General features: G+C 35.1%; 2 protein-coding genes and 1 long non-coding RNA gene across 6 annotated transcripts; 1 reads left to right on the forward strand and 2 right to left on the reverse strand.

Annotated features, from left to right (window-relative positions):
• Positions 1–314: 314 nt before the first annotated feature.
• On the reverse strand, positions 315–862 carry LOC121246082. Its single transcript, XR_005937054.1, has 2 exons — positions 777–862; positions 315–684 (listed from the first exon to the last, which is right to left on the reverse strand). It is a non-coding gene; the product is annotated as an uncharacterized LOC121246082 (long non-coding RNA).
• Positions 863–1,236: 374 nt separating this feature from the next.
• LOC121246087 (protein RER1B-like) lies at positions 1,237–5,105 on the reverse strand. Its single transcript, XM_041144084.1, has 4 exons — positions 4,951–5,105; positions 3,995–4,371; positions 1,713–1,893; positions 1,237–1,577 (listed from the first exon to the last, which is right to left on the reverse strand). Exons 2-4 carry the CDS (start codon positions 4,339–4,341, stop codon positions 1,524–1,526), a joined length of 582 nt encoding a protein of 193 aa, XP_041000018.1. The 5' UTR covers positions 4,342–4,371; positions 4,951–5,105; the 3' UTR covers positions 1,237–1,523.
• A 2,797-nt stretch (positions 5,106–7,902) lies between these two features.
• Positions 7,903–12,109, forward strand: LOC121246086 (soluble inorganic pyrophosphatase-like). 4 transcript variants are annotated; one of them, XM_041144080.1, is made up of 9 exons: positions 7,903–8,058; positions 8,791–8,929; positions 9,191–9,219; positions 9,486–9,551; positions 9,999–10,106; positions 10,225–10,290; positions 10,930–11,050; positions 11,278–11,359; positions 11,892–12,109. In XM_041144080.1, the coding sequence occupies exons 2-9, from the start codon at positions 8,797–8,799 to the stop codon at positions 11,932–11,934; spliced, it is 648 nt and encodes a 215-aa protein (XP_041000014.1). In that variant the 5' UTR covers positions 7,903–8,058; positions 8,791–8,796; the 3' UTR covers positions 11,935–12,109. The 4 variants fall into 4 exon arrangements, with proteins under 4 accessions (XP_041000014.1, XP_041000013.1, XP_041000015.1 ...); XM_041144079.1 differs by lacking the exon at positions 7,903–8,058 and adding an exon at positions 8,103–8,250; XM_041144081.1 differs by lacking the exon at positions 7,903–8,058 and adding an exon at positions 8,251–8,386.
• Positions 12,110–16,339: the final 4,230 nt, after the last annotated feature.

A 16,339-nucleotide genomic window follows, 5' to 3' on the forward strand; every position in this document is an offset into this window, starting at 1 on the left:
AAAAAGCTTCCCCGTCTATATCCATTTATATAAATGTATATAATTTTTTTTAAAAAATAAATAGCTTCGCTCTTCATTATGAAATAAAATTACTTGTATTTTTTTTATGGAATGTATATATATAAACCTCACTTATGGTAAGAGTAATACCAAACCTTAAAACCTCACTTAACCTTAAAAGCTCACTTATGGTAAGAGTAATACCAAACCTTAAAACCTCACTTATGGTAAGGGTTACATCTCAACCAAACCTTAAAACCTTATCAACCACCAACTAATTATTTACATGGAAGAATTTAAATTACGAATTTCTATTTAAATTAGTAGAATTTATCATTTTTATTTCCTAAAACTCATTGTCTGTTGACACTTTCACAGCCAATATCTTTCACAAATATAATAAAGCTAAAAGGAATTTAAAAGTTCTATTAATTATGGCTCGTGGTGACCATAATTATTCTAATACACTATATAAAGAGCATTTATTCTCCCTCTTCAGATATACCCACTACAACAAGGAATGAACTCCACTGCAAGGAATAAGAACAAAACCACACACACACAGGTGCATAATCAGCTGTCCCATTAAATTACAACAGCACTTTCATTTTTTTTTTTTTTTAATATCGAGAAACCTCTCCAAGACAAGACCTTTGGACCCACCCTTGCAGAATAAATATTGATCTCGTGCACTACACTCGAAACTTTCCCTACACGAAATTGGTTAAATGGCTGGTTTGTCATCAGGAGGTATAGTCTCAAAGAATTTTTTGCACCCATGAGATGTTGAACCTTAAACCTTGAAGAGAGTGATACTACAAGATCAAGGCCTTCACCGCTTAGGCCAACCCCTTGGGTTATACGAAAATAATGAGAAGAATTGGATTCAATTTATAGTATAATAAGAATAAGATGCTTAAAAAATTCTCTGTACAATTACGAAAAACAAAAGGTGCTTTAGATGCACGTGGCTCCAAGTTAATGCCAGATAAAAAGGATTTTGGTATTTCAGTGATCACATTAACTCTTAACGAAATTGGTTTATAGCAGTTGAAAAACAGAAACTAAATTCTTTGTGTTACTTCTTCAGTCAAGATGATCGATCATACACACCATCAAAAATGATACTGCTGCTAAGCCTAATGCTCAGTTTTTATTTCCTTCACAAGCGTAAATAAGAGAATTCTTAATCAACCTTGACTTGCAGATTGCAATGTAGGATGGGGCTCAATAGCATATCAAAAAGATTAAAAAAATATATTAATTCAACAAGAATGGATCGTACAATTGACCCAAGATTGGTTTTTGCTCAACTACAGAAGATGCAAAAGCTACGAGGGACCCTTCTGCCTGAAAATGAGTTCTCAAACCCAATTATTCATGGTGATGTACATGTTTCCTACGAACGTGAAAATATATACAAGCATGTTCAAAGTACGAATTTCCCATTCCACCCTAATAATATTACAGGTCTTCAGCATCTCTTTTCCTCTTTTTTTCTGGACTCAACGCATTTATAGCTTTTAATCTCTTCTTAAACCCCTACTTGTTCCAGCTGATTTCTTACCAGTATACCTCTGTCACAAAATGAAACATATTGCAAAGAACAAACATATAAGAGACGAATGGCTTAAAAGGACCGGCCACCAGAAAAAAGGGCCGGGGGGGGGGGGGGGGGGGGGGGAGGAGGGATACAGAACAAGTTAACTCACCTGTTTTCCGATATCAAACGGGACGTATTTGTACTTGATCATGTGTAGGATTTGTCGCTTCATTGTGAGCAAAAATAGTACAATCCAGTAGCAGAGCAATATTGGCCAGAACACAGGCACATCCAATACAGGAAAGAAGGTCAGGACAAATGCAACAAGAAATGCCTTTGTAATAGAATACCTGAAATAATTGACCAGGAGGAAGTTGATTGAAAATCCAAAATGCTCTTAAAGAATGATGTGAGTAAAACAATGATGCATGTGGGATGTAAACAAAGTATGGAAATGTAAATCAGGGAAGTTTTCCGGCCGCTGTATTGAAGAATGAAACTTGAATATGAAAATCAACCATGACTAACATATCAAAAGCCTAAACTAGCTCACCAGATTGACACATCACCATTAAAGCCACAAAACTAGGAAATTCACTTACAAAACTTCATAGAACTAAAACATTATTGTATATAAGGTATAAAACAAGTATCGAAATATAAAAACATACTTTTCACTTATCAAATTGTTAACATACATGGAGGAATACCAATAAAAAACATACATGGAGGAATTAAATTTAAATACAAAAAACTAATTGCCAACATATCAAAAGGCACTAAACTAAGTCACTAGATTGACAACATCAAAGCCATGCAACTCAACTTCTAATCTTAAAATTAAGAAAGCAGCACAAGAAAAAAATTGTAGCACAAGGTACTACCAGGGGAATTCTTTTTTTGATGACATGAAACATCATTAAGGTGGGGGACCCTTTAGACCCACACTAGGGGGGCAAACCATACCTGCTGAAACTGTGTATCATGTAATCTTGAGGGAACCTTGAGTGTACATCTTATCCCAAGCTATCCTTTAACCACTAGGCTACACCCTGATGAGTATTACTGGAGGAATTCTAATTTTCTACGATATAGTATTGGAAAGAGTGTGTAACGATCCAAGGAAGACCCAAACCGCATCTAGGCCCATACTAAAAAAAGATTAGTTAAGGTTACAACTGGTGCCCCTTTGAATCATTACAAAGGACTTAAACTTCTCCCTCCCAAGCAATGTTCTTATTCGCCACCCTACTATACACAATTACACAATCCAAGGTATTACAATCTTCCCCCCTTTAATTCCTGGCTTCCTCTTCAGGCCATTCCATCATAGGTGACATAGCTCAAGTCCCACACTCCTTGTTGGGTTTGGCTAAGATAACATTTGTAGCAACCCAATGAATGCCCAATTGTAACAACCCAAGGAAGGCCCAAGACACCTCTGGGCACATAAACCAAAATGAGTAATCAAGGTCACAATTGAAGCCCCTTGAAATTGTTATAAAGGGCATGAACTTCTCCCTCCCAAGCAACGTGGGATCATAGTCCCCACCTTCCTATACACAACCACATAATCCTGAGTATTACAAAACATATTAGAACAGAAAAACACAATTTGAAGACACGAACATAAAAAAAATCAGTCACTACAAGGTAGTACAGGCAAAACAAAACTGTACACACGTTGAGTTAAAAAATATAACCACCAAAAGCATCAGCCTGTTACTTTACAATTGATGTGCAGTAAAGGTGACCACTGCAATGTTCAAGGGTAAAATATACGGGCCAACCAAGTCCTGGCTAACATGGTTTAACTCTTTGCTAAACTGCAGTATTGTTGGCAAAATAGTAATGCTTCTGCAAGGGAACCTCCATTAGCCAACTCGCTAAAATGCAGTTTACAATTTGTGAAAGTAAGCAAAGCACACTCTTGCTCGGAAGTTGGAAATAATAAAGTTTAACAAAAAATAAGTAAAATGCCTTCTAGTTATGTTACAACTAGAATTTGAAGTTCAAAATGAAAAGGCTAACGTATAAGCCTGCATTAAAATACTAACATTCAACCATCTATAAACTTCTCCCACTAAAAGAGAAAATAAAATCATACAAGGTAAGAGAACGGAATGTAGAAAAGTATTGAAACATGATGGTTTACATAATACAGGAGATCATCCCTCCAATATGAACTAATGACGACAACGACTACCAACCCAACAAATAAAACAATGGTCAAGCTCAAGTGGGCCTATAAATTGCTTCTCCCGATGCATTTCCTAAAACAAAAGGTGAATATCCAGCCTTAAACCAATCAAACAGGAAACAGTGCAGTTACTAAACTACCAAAACATGGTACTCCCTCAGGAAAATAGAGTTTGAAAAAAACAATTATCAACGGGTGAATTTGCAGAACCTTAAGGCAAAGAAAACTGATAAAAATGAGGAATAAATTACCAGAAGTTGAATTCTGGAAGGCGGCGCATGAAAGGTTTAAATTCATCAGAACCTTTTGTTGGCAGAGAAGCCCCATCCAAAGCCTGGAGCTCTGGATCAATCTTTGGTGACAGAAAACCAATCAAGAGATTCAAGACATAGATCCCCACGCCATAGGAAATGACATAAAACCCTTTTACAGAGTAAACACGCAAAACGTAAACCGTTGCCACTGCAAGTGTTCCTAGCCACCTCTGAAGCGGGTGAGGTGTCGATCGGTCCAGATAGTACTGAAAAGTCCTCGAAAAATCACTTCTCCACTTGGCAAAAGGCGCAGCAGCGGTCATATCACTTCCCCCTCCCTCCATGAAAAGCTGAGTTGTAATTGTACAGCTTAACTGTAGAAAACCCATAAATAAGTAAATACATCCATATAATACCTCATATCACTCTGGAATTACATGTCATAAGAGAATTAGAATAAAATATAACTAAACCAGAAAGACAATAAATTTTTATTTCAGAGCCTGGGCCTGAGACATACACCTTTTTCGGATCAATCAAGTTTTTCAATTCTCTATTCAGCATTATAGTAATAGGGAGCAGACCACTCAAACTTTTATTTTTCTTTCCTTTCCTCCGTTCACAGCGCTTTACAAAGAGGTAAATTAGGAAAAAAAAAAGTTCTGAGCCAATTCATGGCCGGCTCGGTTATTCGATTCCCAAGTGTAATGAGCAAAAAAATTCCAACCCTAATGCACAAACACGATTGTAGAAGGAATTCCTTCTGAAGCACCTTATTTCTTTCCTCTCAAGTTTTTCCAGCAACCAGACAGGAGAGTTTGAAAGAAATACGATAGGAAATACTAACATTAAAGCATCATCGAGGTTCCTGAGCGAACTAGGTTTTGTAACGAGGTAATCAAGAAAAGAACAGCAAAAAATTATGAATAAGAAGACATAAACCAGAAAATTACCGGGAGATCTGAGGGACTGTAAGCCGCAGGAGGATGATCTTCAAAATTACAATTTAAACCATTCAGTGAGCGATCTCTGAGCTTCTTCTCGTTGGGAATGGGAATATGACAGAGGAGATTCGAGGTTTTGTACTTTGGAAGAGCATCGCTGTAATGGCGAGGTACTTTTATAATTTTATATCTTATCAAAATAAAAACAAATCTCTCTATAAATATTTGATATCTTATCAAAATAAAATTAAAAAATTCGTTGCAAAATAAAATGGAAAATTTTTTGTTGATAAAAACATTTAACTTCTTGTTGTATTATGTTAAATTATAAATCTTTATTATTATAAAATAGATCTAACGTATCTTAATTAATCTTAATATTTTTCTGATATTTTTTTGAAAACCTAACACTTCTCAAAACAATATTATCAAATATGGACTATTTCTAATAAATACTAACCGAATATCAACAAGATTAGTCGATTCATGAAAATTTTGAATTGATTATTTTAATATTAATAAAAAGTGTTAAAATTCATATATAATGCAAATCAAGTATTTTATATCATGTACAAAAAAATATAAAATATAAATTGATTGATATTTTTAATAAAAATATGATATAAATCTAGATAGTTTCACTAAATACGTAATTTATGTATTTAATCTCAATTATTAACATTTTTTTACCTCATATAGAAGAAGATAAAGACCATAAAATTATAAGCACGTGATAAATGTAGTATGTTATGCACGACCACAAATTTATAGAAAATACTTATTCATCTCATTTTTTTCAACTAAAAAAATAAAGAACTACATGTTTTATCTTTCAATTTTTTTGCGATTCTTATCAAATACAATGATGAAAAATTAATTTATGTCTAGTTCTATCATAGTTTTCTTTGTAAAAAAAAATAAAAAATAAAAAAACTCAATTGTTAGACAACATAAAAATAAATACAATTTTGAATCGATTCAAATCGGTCTACATCAGTCGATTGAGGTGGTTCAATGAATGATTTAAAAAAATTCACTAAAATCAATTTTGTTTCTTTGTGATTCAATTTGAATTGGCTGAATCGGCCTGAATCGAACTGTTTTTTCGAATCTTGATTAAACACAACTTGTGAATCCAATGCAACAGAAATCTCTATCTCTATCTCTCAAGTATAACTTCGTTGCCTCCCTCATGGTATTAGTACCTTCACTATAAACTATAACATGAGTAAAGCTAGCTACAAAGTTCTTTTAGCATCTCTAATCACTCCACCCACTCCACAAATCCCTCTTTCTCAAAACAACTTCCATTAAGTTTGACTGTCACAATCCTCTGCTTAGTACATTTTCAGTTTGAGTCTTTCGTAAGATCAAACAGTCCATTTTACTCTAGACATTTGAATTTTCCCTTGTTTTAGGCCTAGTTTGGGTATCAATGTATTCTATCATTACTTTTTTATTATTTTTTTACTATTATTTACAAAATATATCAAAATACCTCACTACCCAAACGCAATTTTATATAAGAGCCTAAGGCCAATATTAATATAAAAATATTATAGCCACAAAGAGATTATATAAAAATAAACTCATAAATTGACATGATTTCATGTGATCCGTCAAATCTGTTTTATAATAAAAATATATTTACAATCTAACAAATCATAGCAAGTCACATCAGTTTGTGTAATTATTTTGTGATTAAAGTATTTCTCATATTAGTAATCTCCACATATAAACAAGACCCACTTCTTCCAACGTTGAGGTAACATTAATCTAAACGCCAAAAAATAAAAAAATTACCTCCAAACAGAAGATCAAGCTAATTCACGGGAACAAAGTATATGATCCAAGGATCTCACATCTTGGACTATGCAGCAATCACATTCTGAGACTAACTGGATTTTAACCTATTCATGTATTCTTCTATTAAAAGGCTTTAAAAAAACCCTTACCATATAAAAACAGGAGTTCTGGTAGGCACAAAGTCCACCCCCACACCCATCTGCTCCAATTCAATCGTTATGGTAGGGTGGTATGTATTAAAATATAAAATAAATAATAAAATAAATATTTTTTTATTAGAACAAAAGTCTTGAATTTGAATCTTGACTCTACATTTTACTCTACTTAATTGAATATTCTACGTATTGGATTACTTATTGAGAGAGAATATGACCCACACATGAGGAGAAGTGCTAATATATAAAATAAATAATAAAATCTATCAATATTTATCAATTTAAATTTTTGAAATAAGTGTTAATTTCACATGATAAAGTGCCATTGTTAACTTTGAGATCAAAATTTCAATGATCTCTTCCTCCAATTTGTTCTTAGACTAGGGCTTCGTTTGGATTATCAATTCATCTTAACTCATCATTACAATTTTTTTAAATTTCAAGACAAAATATAATAAATAATTTAACTTTTTCAAATTCTAAAATAATAATAATATTAAAAAATAATATTCTAACAATATTTTATCATCTCAACTTAACTCAACTCAGTTCAATACTCAAACGCAATCTAAAATTAAACAATGACACTTGAGAATAGTTATAGGAAGAGTAAATTCTCACATTTATAATGTAATCGTGTAAAAATTGTAAAAGTTTTAAGTTATATATATATATTTATAAAAATTTAAAAGAAAAAGGTTGCATAGAGACATCCAGAATATTACGACTGGTGTTGAAATGACTCAAATGATGGCTGTCTTGGCATTATCATGTTTGGAAAGGAAAGGGTTCTAACCTGACGACTAGTATTTAGAATTACTGGACGCTTGGCTTGTCCTTATTGGACCACGTACCGCTTTTATGACACGCTTCCTCTCAAGGGTGTTACCATTTGGAGAGCAAATCAAGCTCTGACACATATCAGGACCCCCAACCGTTCAGATTATCTCCACTCGGATCGGACGACTGTTATGGACTTATGACTGACCATTGTGTGTTTGACGGGGAGAAATGACAGCGCTGTCTTCTCTCCACCGTCCCTTAATAACCAAGCTCAGTGCTCGCATTATACGTATAAACTATATATATAAGCTTGCCATTTTCACCGATAAACCAAAGCTTTGGGTTTACGGTTTTTCAGTGGCTATCTGTGACTGTGAGTGCTCCTTATCCCTTTCTAGATGCCATGAAGAACTCTTCTCTTTTCTTGTGTTTTTGAACTTATTCGATTATTTTCTTTATTTCTGGTTAGTGTATTTTAGCTGTATGTGTTTTGCTTGATTGGGGAGAGCAATTTTTGGTGGATTACCCATTGATGAACAACCTTTTAAAGAGACTGAATCTGAACGTAATTTACTGTACTAGTCCATTTCGTTAATGGGGTTTCTTTCTATTTTCTATATCCGTATATTTTATGGTTTGCATGAGTTCTTGTTCTACTAATCGGATCGTTTGAGAAGTAATTGTTATCGAAAAGATTCTGGGTTCCTTTTTTTTTCTTAAGTTGTGTTTATTGCGGCTGTTTTCTTTATTGTTTGGCTTGGATATGAAACTCCCTTCGGATGTCTAATCTACGCAAAGTATGTTTAACGGATCGTGAAGTTGGTTAATCTGCTGTGCAAGATTACTCTTGCGTTTGCGTGTGTGTGCATGCTCGTTTCGTAGAGTTTTAATTTGTTGTAAGTCGTTATCTTACTCTGCTTTGTTCAACTTGTTCTTGTAGTTTGTTTTTGTTTTGTGTGATTTGTCCCTTATTTTTTGAAGTGAGTTCTTCCTTGTTATGTACTAGTTTTTTTTTTTTTTTTTCTTTTTTCTCCCTGCAATTGTAGATGCGTTTTAGTCCTCTTGCTTGTTCCCAAGTGAAATATATTTATAATGAATTTTGAAGGCAAATATGGCTAATCATTCTGGAGAAGTGAGTTCGAAAAGTTCGTCAGGATTCCCAACAGTGGTTCTCAATGAGAGAATCCTTTCTTCAATGTCTCGAAGATCTGTTGCTGCTCATCCCTGGCATGATTTGGAGATTGGTAAACTTTCGATGCCTCTTTGTCTAATTTTACTTTGTATGAATGCTAATGCCAATATGAGAACCATCGGTGGTTCTCGGAGAGATAATCCTTTCTTTAATGATTCGAAGATTTGTTGCTGCTCATCCCTGGCATGACTTTGGTGCTCAACGAATCGCTCAGATCGAGCACACTTGTAGTAATGTCTATTTTAGACTCTGAAATACATCTCATATGGCAATTCTACGTTGGGTAATAATGCTGGATATCTAATCTATGCAGGACCAGGTGCTCCATCAGTTTTTAACTGTGTAAGTTTTGTTTTCTTAAATCTTCATTTTAGAGAACCTTTGAATGAAGCTACGGGGGGGACCCCCTGCTTTTTAACATGAAACCAACAAACCAGAAGAAGCTATGTGAACTTTTGAAAGTAAACCAAATAAACAGTGATATTCACCTACGGGCGACCCTGATTTTTAACAAGAGATTCTGAACAGAAGTCTGTGGTGACCTTGTTGGATTATCTATCGAAAAAACCTTACTGTCTTCCAAATCCAAAAGTTAATTTATGTGGCAGGTCGTTGAAATTGGAAAAGGCAGCAAGGTTAAGTACGAGCTTGACAAGACAAGTGGCCTTATAAAAGTAAGAGTTTCTTCCTTTTTTGACCTTTCCTTAAGCCGTCTAGTACTTATCCTGTATATTCCTGTTCAGAGGCATTGTCCATTGTAGCAAGCTTGCTTTGTGTTTATTTAGGTTAGTCTCAAAATACTTGTATGCCTTGACATCTTTAAATTAAGTCTTCAATGCCATGAGAATTCTAGCCTGGCCTAAATCAAGCATGTAAAGATTATGGTGAAACTCATATAATCCTTATCCATAACAAAGCACTTGAAAGCTAAACCAATAATGCCGCTTTCCCTACACATGAAATCCTGTGCTTGAACAATTGTAGTTGGATTATTATATAGTGCTCTTGTTGTATGCACTTTTATGTTGCTATCATGGTGTTGCTAGGATGTTTTCATGTTATGTGAAATTTTTATGTGCTACATGAAGAAGATAACTATAGCATATGAGTTCTTAAAACAGGTTGATCGTGTTCTCTACTCGTCGGTTGTTTATCCACACAACTATGGTTTCATTCCACGAACCATTTGTGAAGATAGTGATCCAATGGATGTCCTGATACTGATGCAGGTAGAATCCTTTAGACAGATGTGGTGATTGTCACAAAAGAAAAGAAGAAGAATAACAACATAAGATCTTTTAATTTTGCAACTTAAACATTTTATTCTTGGACTTTCTTATTGTGTAGGAGCCTGTGCTACCTGGTTCTTTCCTTCGTGCCCGTGCCATTGGATTAATGCCTATGATTGACCAGGTAAAAGTTTTTTTTCCCCTGCTTACCTATGTGACCGAGGGGCTGACTGAGGATGTTACTGGACAAAGTTTCTCACTTTTGCATTGTGTCGTGAGACTCTATTTTTGGAATGTTTTATTTAGCCCAACATGTTCCATAAACAAATATTTTTTTCATTTTTCTTACGATACGACAATAAATCTGGGTTTTTGAAATTTTCCAACAAAACGTCTATCTAGTTTTGGATTGAATTTGAGGTTCAACCGGTGTTATATACATTGGAGCCTTTCATGGAAGGGGATCCTCCACTACCGGTATATCCTCAATGATGTATCAAATTATTTCTTTACTACAACCCCTCAACAACCTTTGCTATAACCGATCAGGTGTAATATGACCAACTAAATTCTTCTTTTTGGAAAATCAGAAATGCTTAAAAAGAATACGATAACCTTGTCTCATTCTTCGAGGGAGGTTGGTGATATTTAAAACAGTACAAGGTTGCCAGTGAGGTAGCCAAGGAAATTTATGTCGTTTACCCTATGGTTTATCAGATAGCTTCCAAGATTTTGAAATTGCCCGTGTTTTCTACTTCCTTCTAGGAATCTGATTAGGACAAACTCTCAGGAGGCATTATCATTTGTAACAATTCTGATGCAGGGTGAAAGGGATGACAAAATCATAGCTGTATGTGCTGATGACCCAGAGTTCCGCCACTACAAGGACATCAAGGAGATTCCTCCACATCGGCTTGCTGAAATCCGTCGCTTCTTTGAGGACTGTATCCGCTCTCATTTACTATGAAACTTTCTCTTAGACCCTTTTTCTTTTTATTTTCTATTCTTTCTTTCTTTCTTTTTTGCTGGGGGGTGGCGGTTGCGTTACCATGTCAAAGGTTGACATATTTCAAAACTGTAGGCATGCACCCCTTTCATGATTTCATGTAGGTTGACATTATTTTTGAACTGTGGTCAACCTGTAATATCCTTCACCTGTAACAAATGATAGACAAAAAGAATGAGAACAAGAAAGTTGATGTGGAAGACTTCCTGCCAGCTGAGGCCGCTATTGAAGCCATCAAGTACTCCATGTGAGTTTCTGGGGACTTTCCTTTTATATGCAATCAAAATTCGATAATTTCCTTCTTTGATTTTCTGTTTATGGATTGCTATTTTTGTGACATTGAAAATTGTAAGTTTAAAGAGTGTGATCACCGAACGGTATACTTTTTGGAATGACACCCTCTCCGTGGTGATGGTTCCTAATAAGGGTGATGGTTGGGGAATTGTCTAGAGACACAACTCTTTGATTTAGTCAAAAAGTTGTGTCACTTGTTAATGGTTGTACCTTTTGCCAACTATTGTCTTACCAATAGTTGTGCCCTTTGCCAACCAGTGCCCCATGATCTATAAATAGGTGTCATTTGTACACAATGAAGACACTTGATTCCTTTTTATTCATCACTAACTAGTGAGACAAATACTCTCATGCAAATGTCACCATATTGTCGAAGATTTATTCGATTTTCATTCTTCTTTGTTCTCCATATCTTTACAAAAATGTAATTCCTATGTTTTTTGATCCATCATTGTTTCCTCTCAAATGAATGTTTTCTGTTGCAGGGACCTGTATGCATCTTACATAGTTGAAAGCTTGAGGCAGTAACTAGTCTGGAAACTTTGTCCAATGTCTGTTCCCCGAAATTGTTTATTGGCTGATAGACTTCTTGCTGCCTGCCTTTTTACAAATGTTATTTTATCACTTTAAGTACACTGATCTTGGTATCAATGGTACTGGTGCAATAACTTATGAAATACTTTTAATATTATAAATTTCTCCATATATAGTCTATTTTCCGTATCAAGTAAAGGTTGTGTTGTCAGTCACTTTAAGTACAGTAACCTTGTTATCAAAGGTGTTGTGAACATAATAAAATTAGAGCATTTCCATTGGATTCTTAAGATTTCTTATAATTTAATTATAAAAATCACATTTCTTAAAAGTTTTTCTTAAATTTTATTTGTCTTTTAAAAATTTCTTACATCTCATTCCTCATCTCTATCTCTATTCTATTAAATAATATTTCTTTATTATTTCTTTTTCACTTCTATTTACAATATTAACTACTAGCTCTTTTTGTCTTATTATCTTCTTTTCAAATATCACATTCTACTAAATACTTATACGATTTTGACTACTGGATATAGTATTATTTTTCTAACCGAAATCCGTATTATAAAAATAATATTTTCTTTTAATATGTGCATTTTCTAATGTAATAGTATTTTTTAATATCTAAGTTTTATTAGTTTCTCTAATGGCAATACCTAGCCACGTATTGGTGATAAAAAATTTTGTCATTTCTGTTAGGGCTATACAAGAACCGGCCGAACCGACCGTTTTCGACGCGAACCGGCCGTCGGATTTAGGAACCGGTAGAAACTGGTGAAAAACCGGTTGGCGAGCGAGAGGATTTGAGGGAAACTGACGTCGACGGTTCGGCGCCGGTTTGAACCCCTGGGTAACCGCTAAACCAGTCGAACCTTTTTTTTGTTTTTTTTTGAATATATGTATATAAAACGGCACAGTTTTGAATAAGGTTTCATTAACCCCCCTCTTTTTTTTCTTCCTCGCGTCTTCTTCTTCCTCCTGCGTCTTTTCCTTCCTCTGCAACCCTAAACTCTAAGCTTCTACTCTCACTCGACAATGGACGTGACATCCCTCCTCCGTTACAGAGATGCCGACGACAAACTGAAGAACCGAATCGCGCCGCATTGAGACTGATAATATCGGTTTTCTCTCTCCAATCGAGCGGTTTCGGCCGGTACTAAGCTCCCATGGCATACATCGGTGGGGTCTCAATTTTGCACCGAAATCGACTCTGAAACCATCGGTGTACACCCCTAATTTCTATAACGGTTACATTTTTTCTCATTTATCTAACGGTAAGATTTTGAAAACTTTCTCAAACGGTAACATTTTGAACTTCTACTTCCAATGGTAACATTGTTTGTCTTTTTCTCTAATGGTAACTTTTTTTGTCTAGTCTCAAACAGTAACATTTTTTGTCCTATATGTAACGGTAATTTTTTCCTCTATAAATACGCATTCTGCTTTCATTCATATTCTTACTATCTCAAGTCTCATTTGATCTAAAGAACCGAAATTCAACAGTCTCTCCCTGATCTCCCACTTCCTTCATCAAATGGTTCGTACATTCTTTTGCAAATTGCTCACATACTTATCTTCTGAAAATGAGTTGGATGTTGTTCTTAATGACGAGGCCGATGGACAGTCATCGAGACATCGTGGCAATCGCCAACGCCATAAGTTTATTCGGCGTGATCATATTTAAGGGCACGAGCGTCTATTTCGCGATTATTTCGCAGAAAATTCAGTATATCCCTCTAATCTATTTCGAAGGAAATTTCGGATGAGTCGTCCCATATTTCTCTGTATTCTAAATGAGGTAGAGTCTTACGAGCCGTTCTTCGTTTAGAGAAAAGACAATATCGGAAAATTCAGTTTATCTTCTATGCAAAAGATAACCGCAACACTTAGAATGCTGGCATATGAGGTTTCTGGAGATTTTATGGATGAATACATACGTATTGGTGAAAGCACCGCAATGAAGAGCCTTAAAAAATTCTCTGAGACAATGGTAAGCTTTTTTTAGATGAATATTTGCGGTCTCTAAATGTCAATGATATTGCCCGATTGCTTACGGTTGGTAAACAATGGAGATTCCCAAGAATGCTGGGAAGCATTGATTGTATACATTGGAAGTAAAAAAAATTGTCCCGCAACCTGGTAAAGTATGTACTACAGTCACATTCGTGAACCGATTATTATTTTAGAAACAATTGCTTCATATGATCTATGGATATGACATACATTTTTTGGTATACCCGATTTACATAACGACAGTAATATGCTAGAGAGATATTTTATTTTCACGAAACTTGTCGAGGGCGTGCTCCTCCAGTCAATTACATAATCAATGGCAACCACTACCAGATGAAGTATTATTTTGCGGATGGTATTTATTCTAAGTGACGAATTTTTGTGAAGACGATTATCACCACAAGGGAATAAGAAGAAAAATTTTGTGAAAGCACAAGAATCAGTAAGAAAAGATATCGAGCGTGCATTCGGGATACTTTAACAAAGATTTGCAATCATTCGTGGACCTTCTCGAATGTTCAAAGTCAATGAACTAATAAATATAATGAAGGCATGTGTTATTCTACATAATATGATCATTGAAGACGAGCATGATGATAGTGAGGGTCTGAACATTGAGTATGATCAACTTGATGATGAAGTCCCGAAACTATCGTGCAATCATACAACTGAGCTTACAGATCCAGTGTCATCATCATATTAGAGAGCTCGGCACATCATCATCTCTAAGCAGATCTAATTGAACATCAATGGCTATTATATTCCAAACAATAGACATGTTGCATAATTGATTGGTATTTCCTTCATATTATAGTAACTATATTTGAGTTAATCAAATTTCAATTCGTATTTTCTTCATGTTAGTATAAACTATATTTGAGTTAATTAAATTTCCATTCGCATTTCCTTCATGTTAGTAGTGACTATATTTAAAGTAATTTGTAATAGTTTATGAAATTGTAATGGCCAATTTCCTTATTTCAAAATATCAATTTACACAATCCAAATAAAAATTAAACTGTCTTAGTATCAATAATATTGTCATCTATCATTGTTTGAAATAGAAATAAAAAAATAAACTTTTTACAGAAAAAGTTAATCAATCCAAATGTGCCGTTGCATTGCGTCTCGCCATGATTTTCCTTTGCAGTTCTTGGAAATATAACCGTTGCAGTCCTGGCATAGCACTCACGTCCATCATCATAATGCGCTGATCCGCTTCCTTCTTGGCGAGCTTTAGTTTCTTCGCCTCCAACCTTAGTCTTTTTATTTAGCTCTTTTTCCTTGTCATTTTTCATCTTATCGGCGTCCAACCTCAGTCTTTCATCCTCGAGACGGATAAAATTTAGCTCTTTTTCGTTATCATACTCCATATTTTCGGCCTTGAGGCGAAAATACTATTTCTCCTAAGCATGTGACTCTTCCAAAAGTGTATACTTCAACTTGCTGAGCACAACAATCTCTTGTGCTGACGTGCCTTGAGCCTTTCGTTTTCCTTTCTCAACTTTCCTTCCCATTGGTCGGTCCAATTCGATCACGTCATTATCTATCATATTATCCACCTCAAGATAAAAAATTGAATCCACCGTAACGCCCGACGGGGACATCGTCTTCCTTTGTTTTGGATCATCTTTTGTGGAACGCCAAATCCATTTAAGTTGGTCCTTCAACAGGTGCCAACAATGCTCGAACTGGAAAGAGCATTTCTCTAGTGATTGGTACATAACCTTAGCCTTGTCAAACTTGCATGTAAACAAAAAACTTTATGTTAAACCAATGTATAAAAAAATTAATTATTCTTAAAACAAGTAAGAGTATGGATAGTCTACATTGTCTTGCTTGGTCATGCCACTTTGATTCAACCCTTCAACCTGGGCTAGTTTCGCACAAAATTTGTTTGTCGTCTTTTAAATAACCGACCACCGATGTATTAAAGACTTTATGGTCTGGTCATTTGTTGTTTCTTTAAATTGCTGGAAGTATTCCAAAAAATTTTCTCAAAGTTGTGAGTGTTTTTGGTCTGTTCCTTGGACGGCATCAAGGCTACAATTAATCCATGCGGAGACAAATAATTTGTCTTCTTCGAAGGTGAAGTTCGCACCCCTGACTGATTTCCTAATGCCGATAGGATCGTTATGGGGTAGGGGTGGAGAGTCATCAACAGTCATAGGAGAGTTTTCAATTTGCCCACCGTAAGTGGGGTCTAGTTGAGGATCTTCATTTAGGAGGTTTGGTGAAATACATATGTCTAGAGTCGTGTGAATTCATCTTTAAAAATGCATTGAAATGTTAGACACGTAACTATGAAGTTTGAGATTTTTCCATTGCCGGCTCAGGAACCGAATGATAACATCTACGAAATTTGGTCACCCTCTCATGGCTGCAA

The sequence above is a fragment of the Juglans microcarpa x Juglans regia genome, chromosome 1S, assembly GCF_004785595.1.
Source record: "Juglans microcarpa x Juglans regia isolate MS1-56 chromosome 1S, Jm3101_v1.0, whole genome shotgun sequence".
Classification (NCBI taxonomy): Eukaryota; Viridiplantae; Streptophyta; class Magnoliopsida; order Fagales; family Juglandaceae; genus Juglans; species Juglans microcarpa x Juglans regia.

What these genes read in the sequence shown, in the direction of transcription:
- LOC121246087 (XM_041144084.1), bottom strand. Translation starts at nt 4,341, where the DNA reads ATGGAGGGAGGGGGAAGTGATATGACCGCTGCTGCGCCTTTTGCCAAG. An exon ending in CTTCCAGAATTCAACTTCTG is followed by an intron (nt 1,894 to 3,994) that starts GTAATTTATTCC and finishes CAATTATTTCAG; the next exon opens with GTATTCTATTACAAAGGCAT. An exon ending in CGTTTGATATCGGAAAACAG is followed by an intron (nt 1,578 to 1,712) that starts GTGAGTTAACTT and finishes ATTTTGTGACAG; the next exon opens with AGGTATACTGGTAAGAAATC.
- LOC121246086 (XM_041144079.1), top strand. Translation starts at nt 8,218, where the DNA reads ATGAACAACCTTTTAAAGAGACTGAATCTGAAC. An exon ending in CTGGCATGATTTGGAGATTG is followed by an intron (nt 8,930 to 9,190) that starts GTAAACTTTCGA and finishes TAATCTATGCAG; the next exon opens with GACCAGGTGCTCCATCAGTT. An exon ending in ATGTCCTGATACTGATGCAG is followed by an intron (nt 10,107 to 10,224) that starts GTAGAATCCTTT and finishes CTTATTGTGTAG; the next exon opens with GAGCCTGTGCTACCTGGTTC.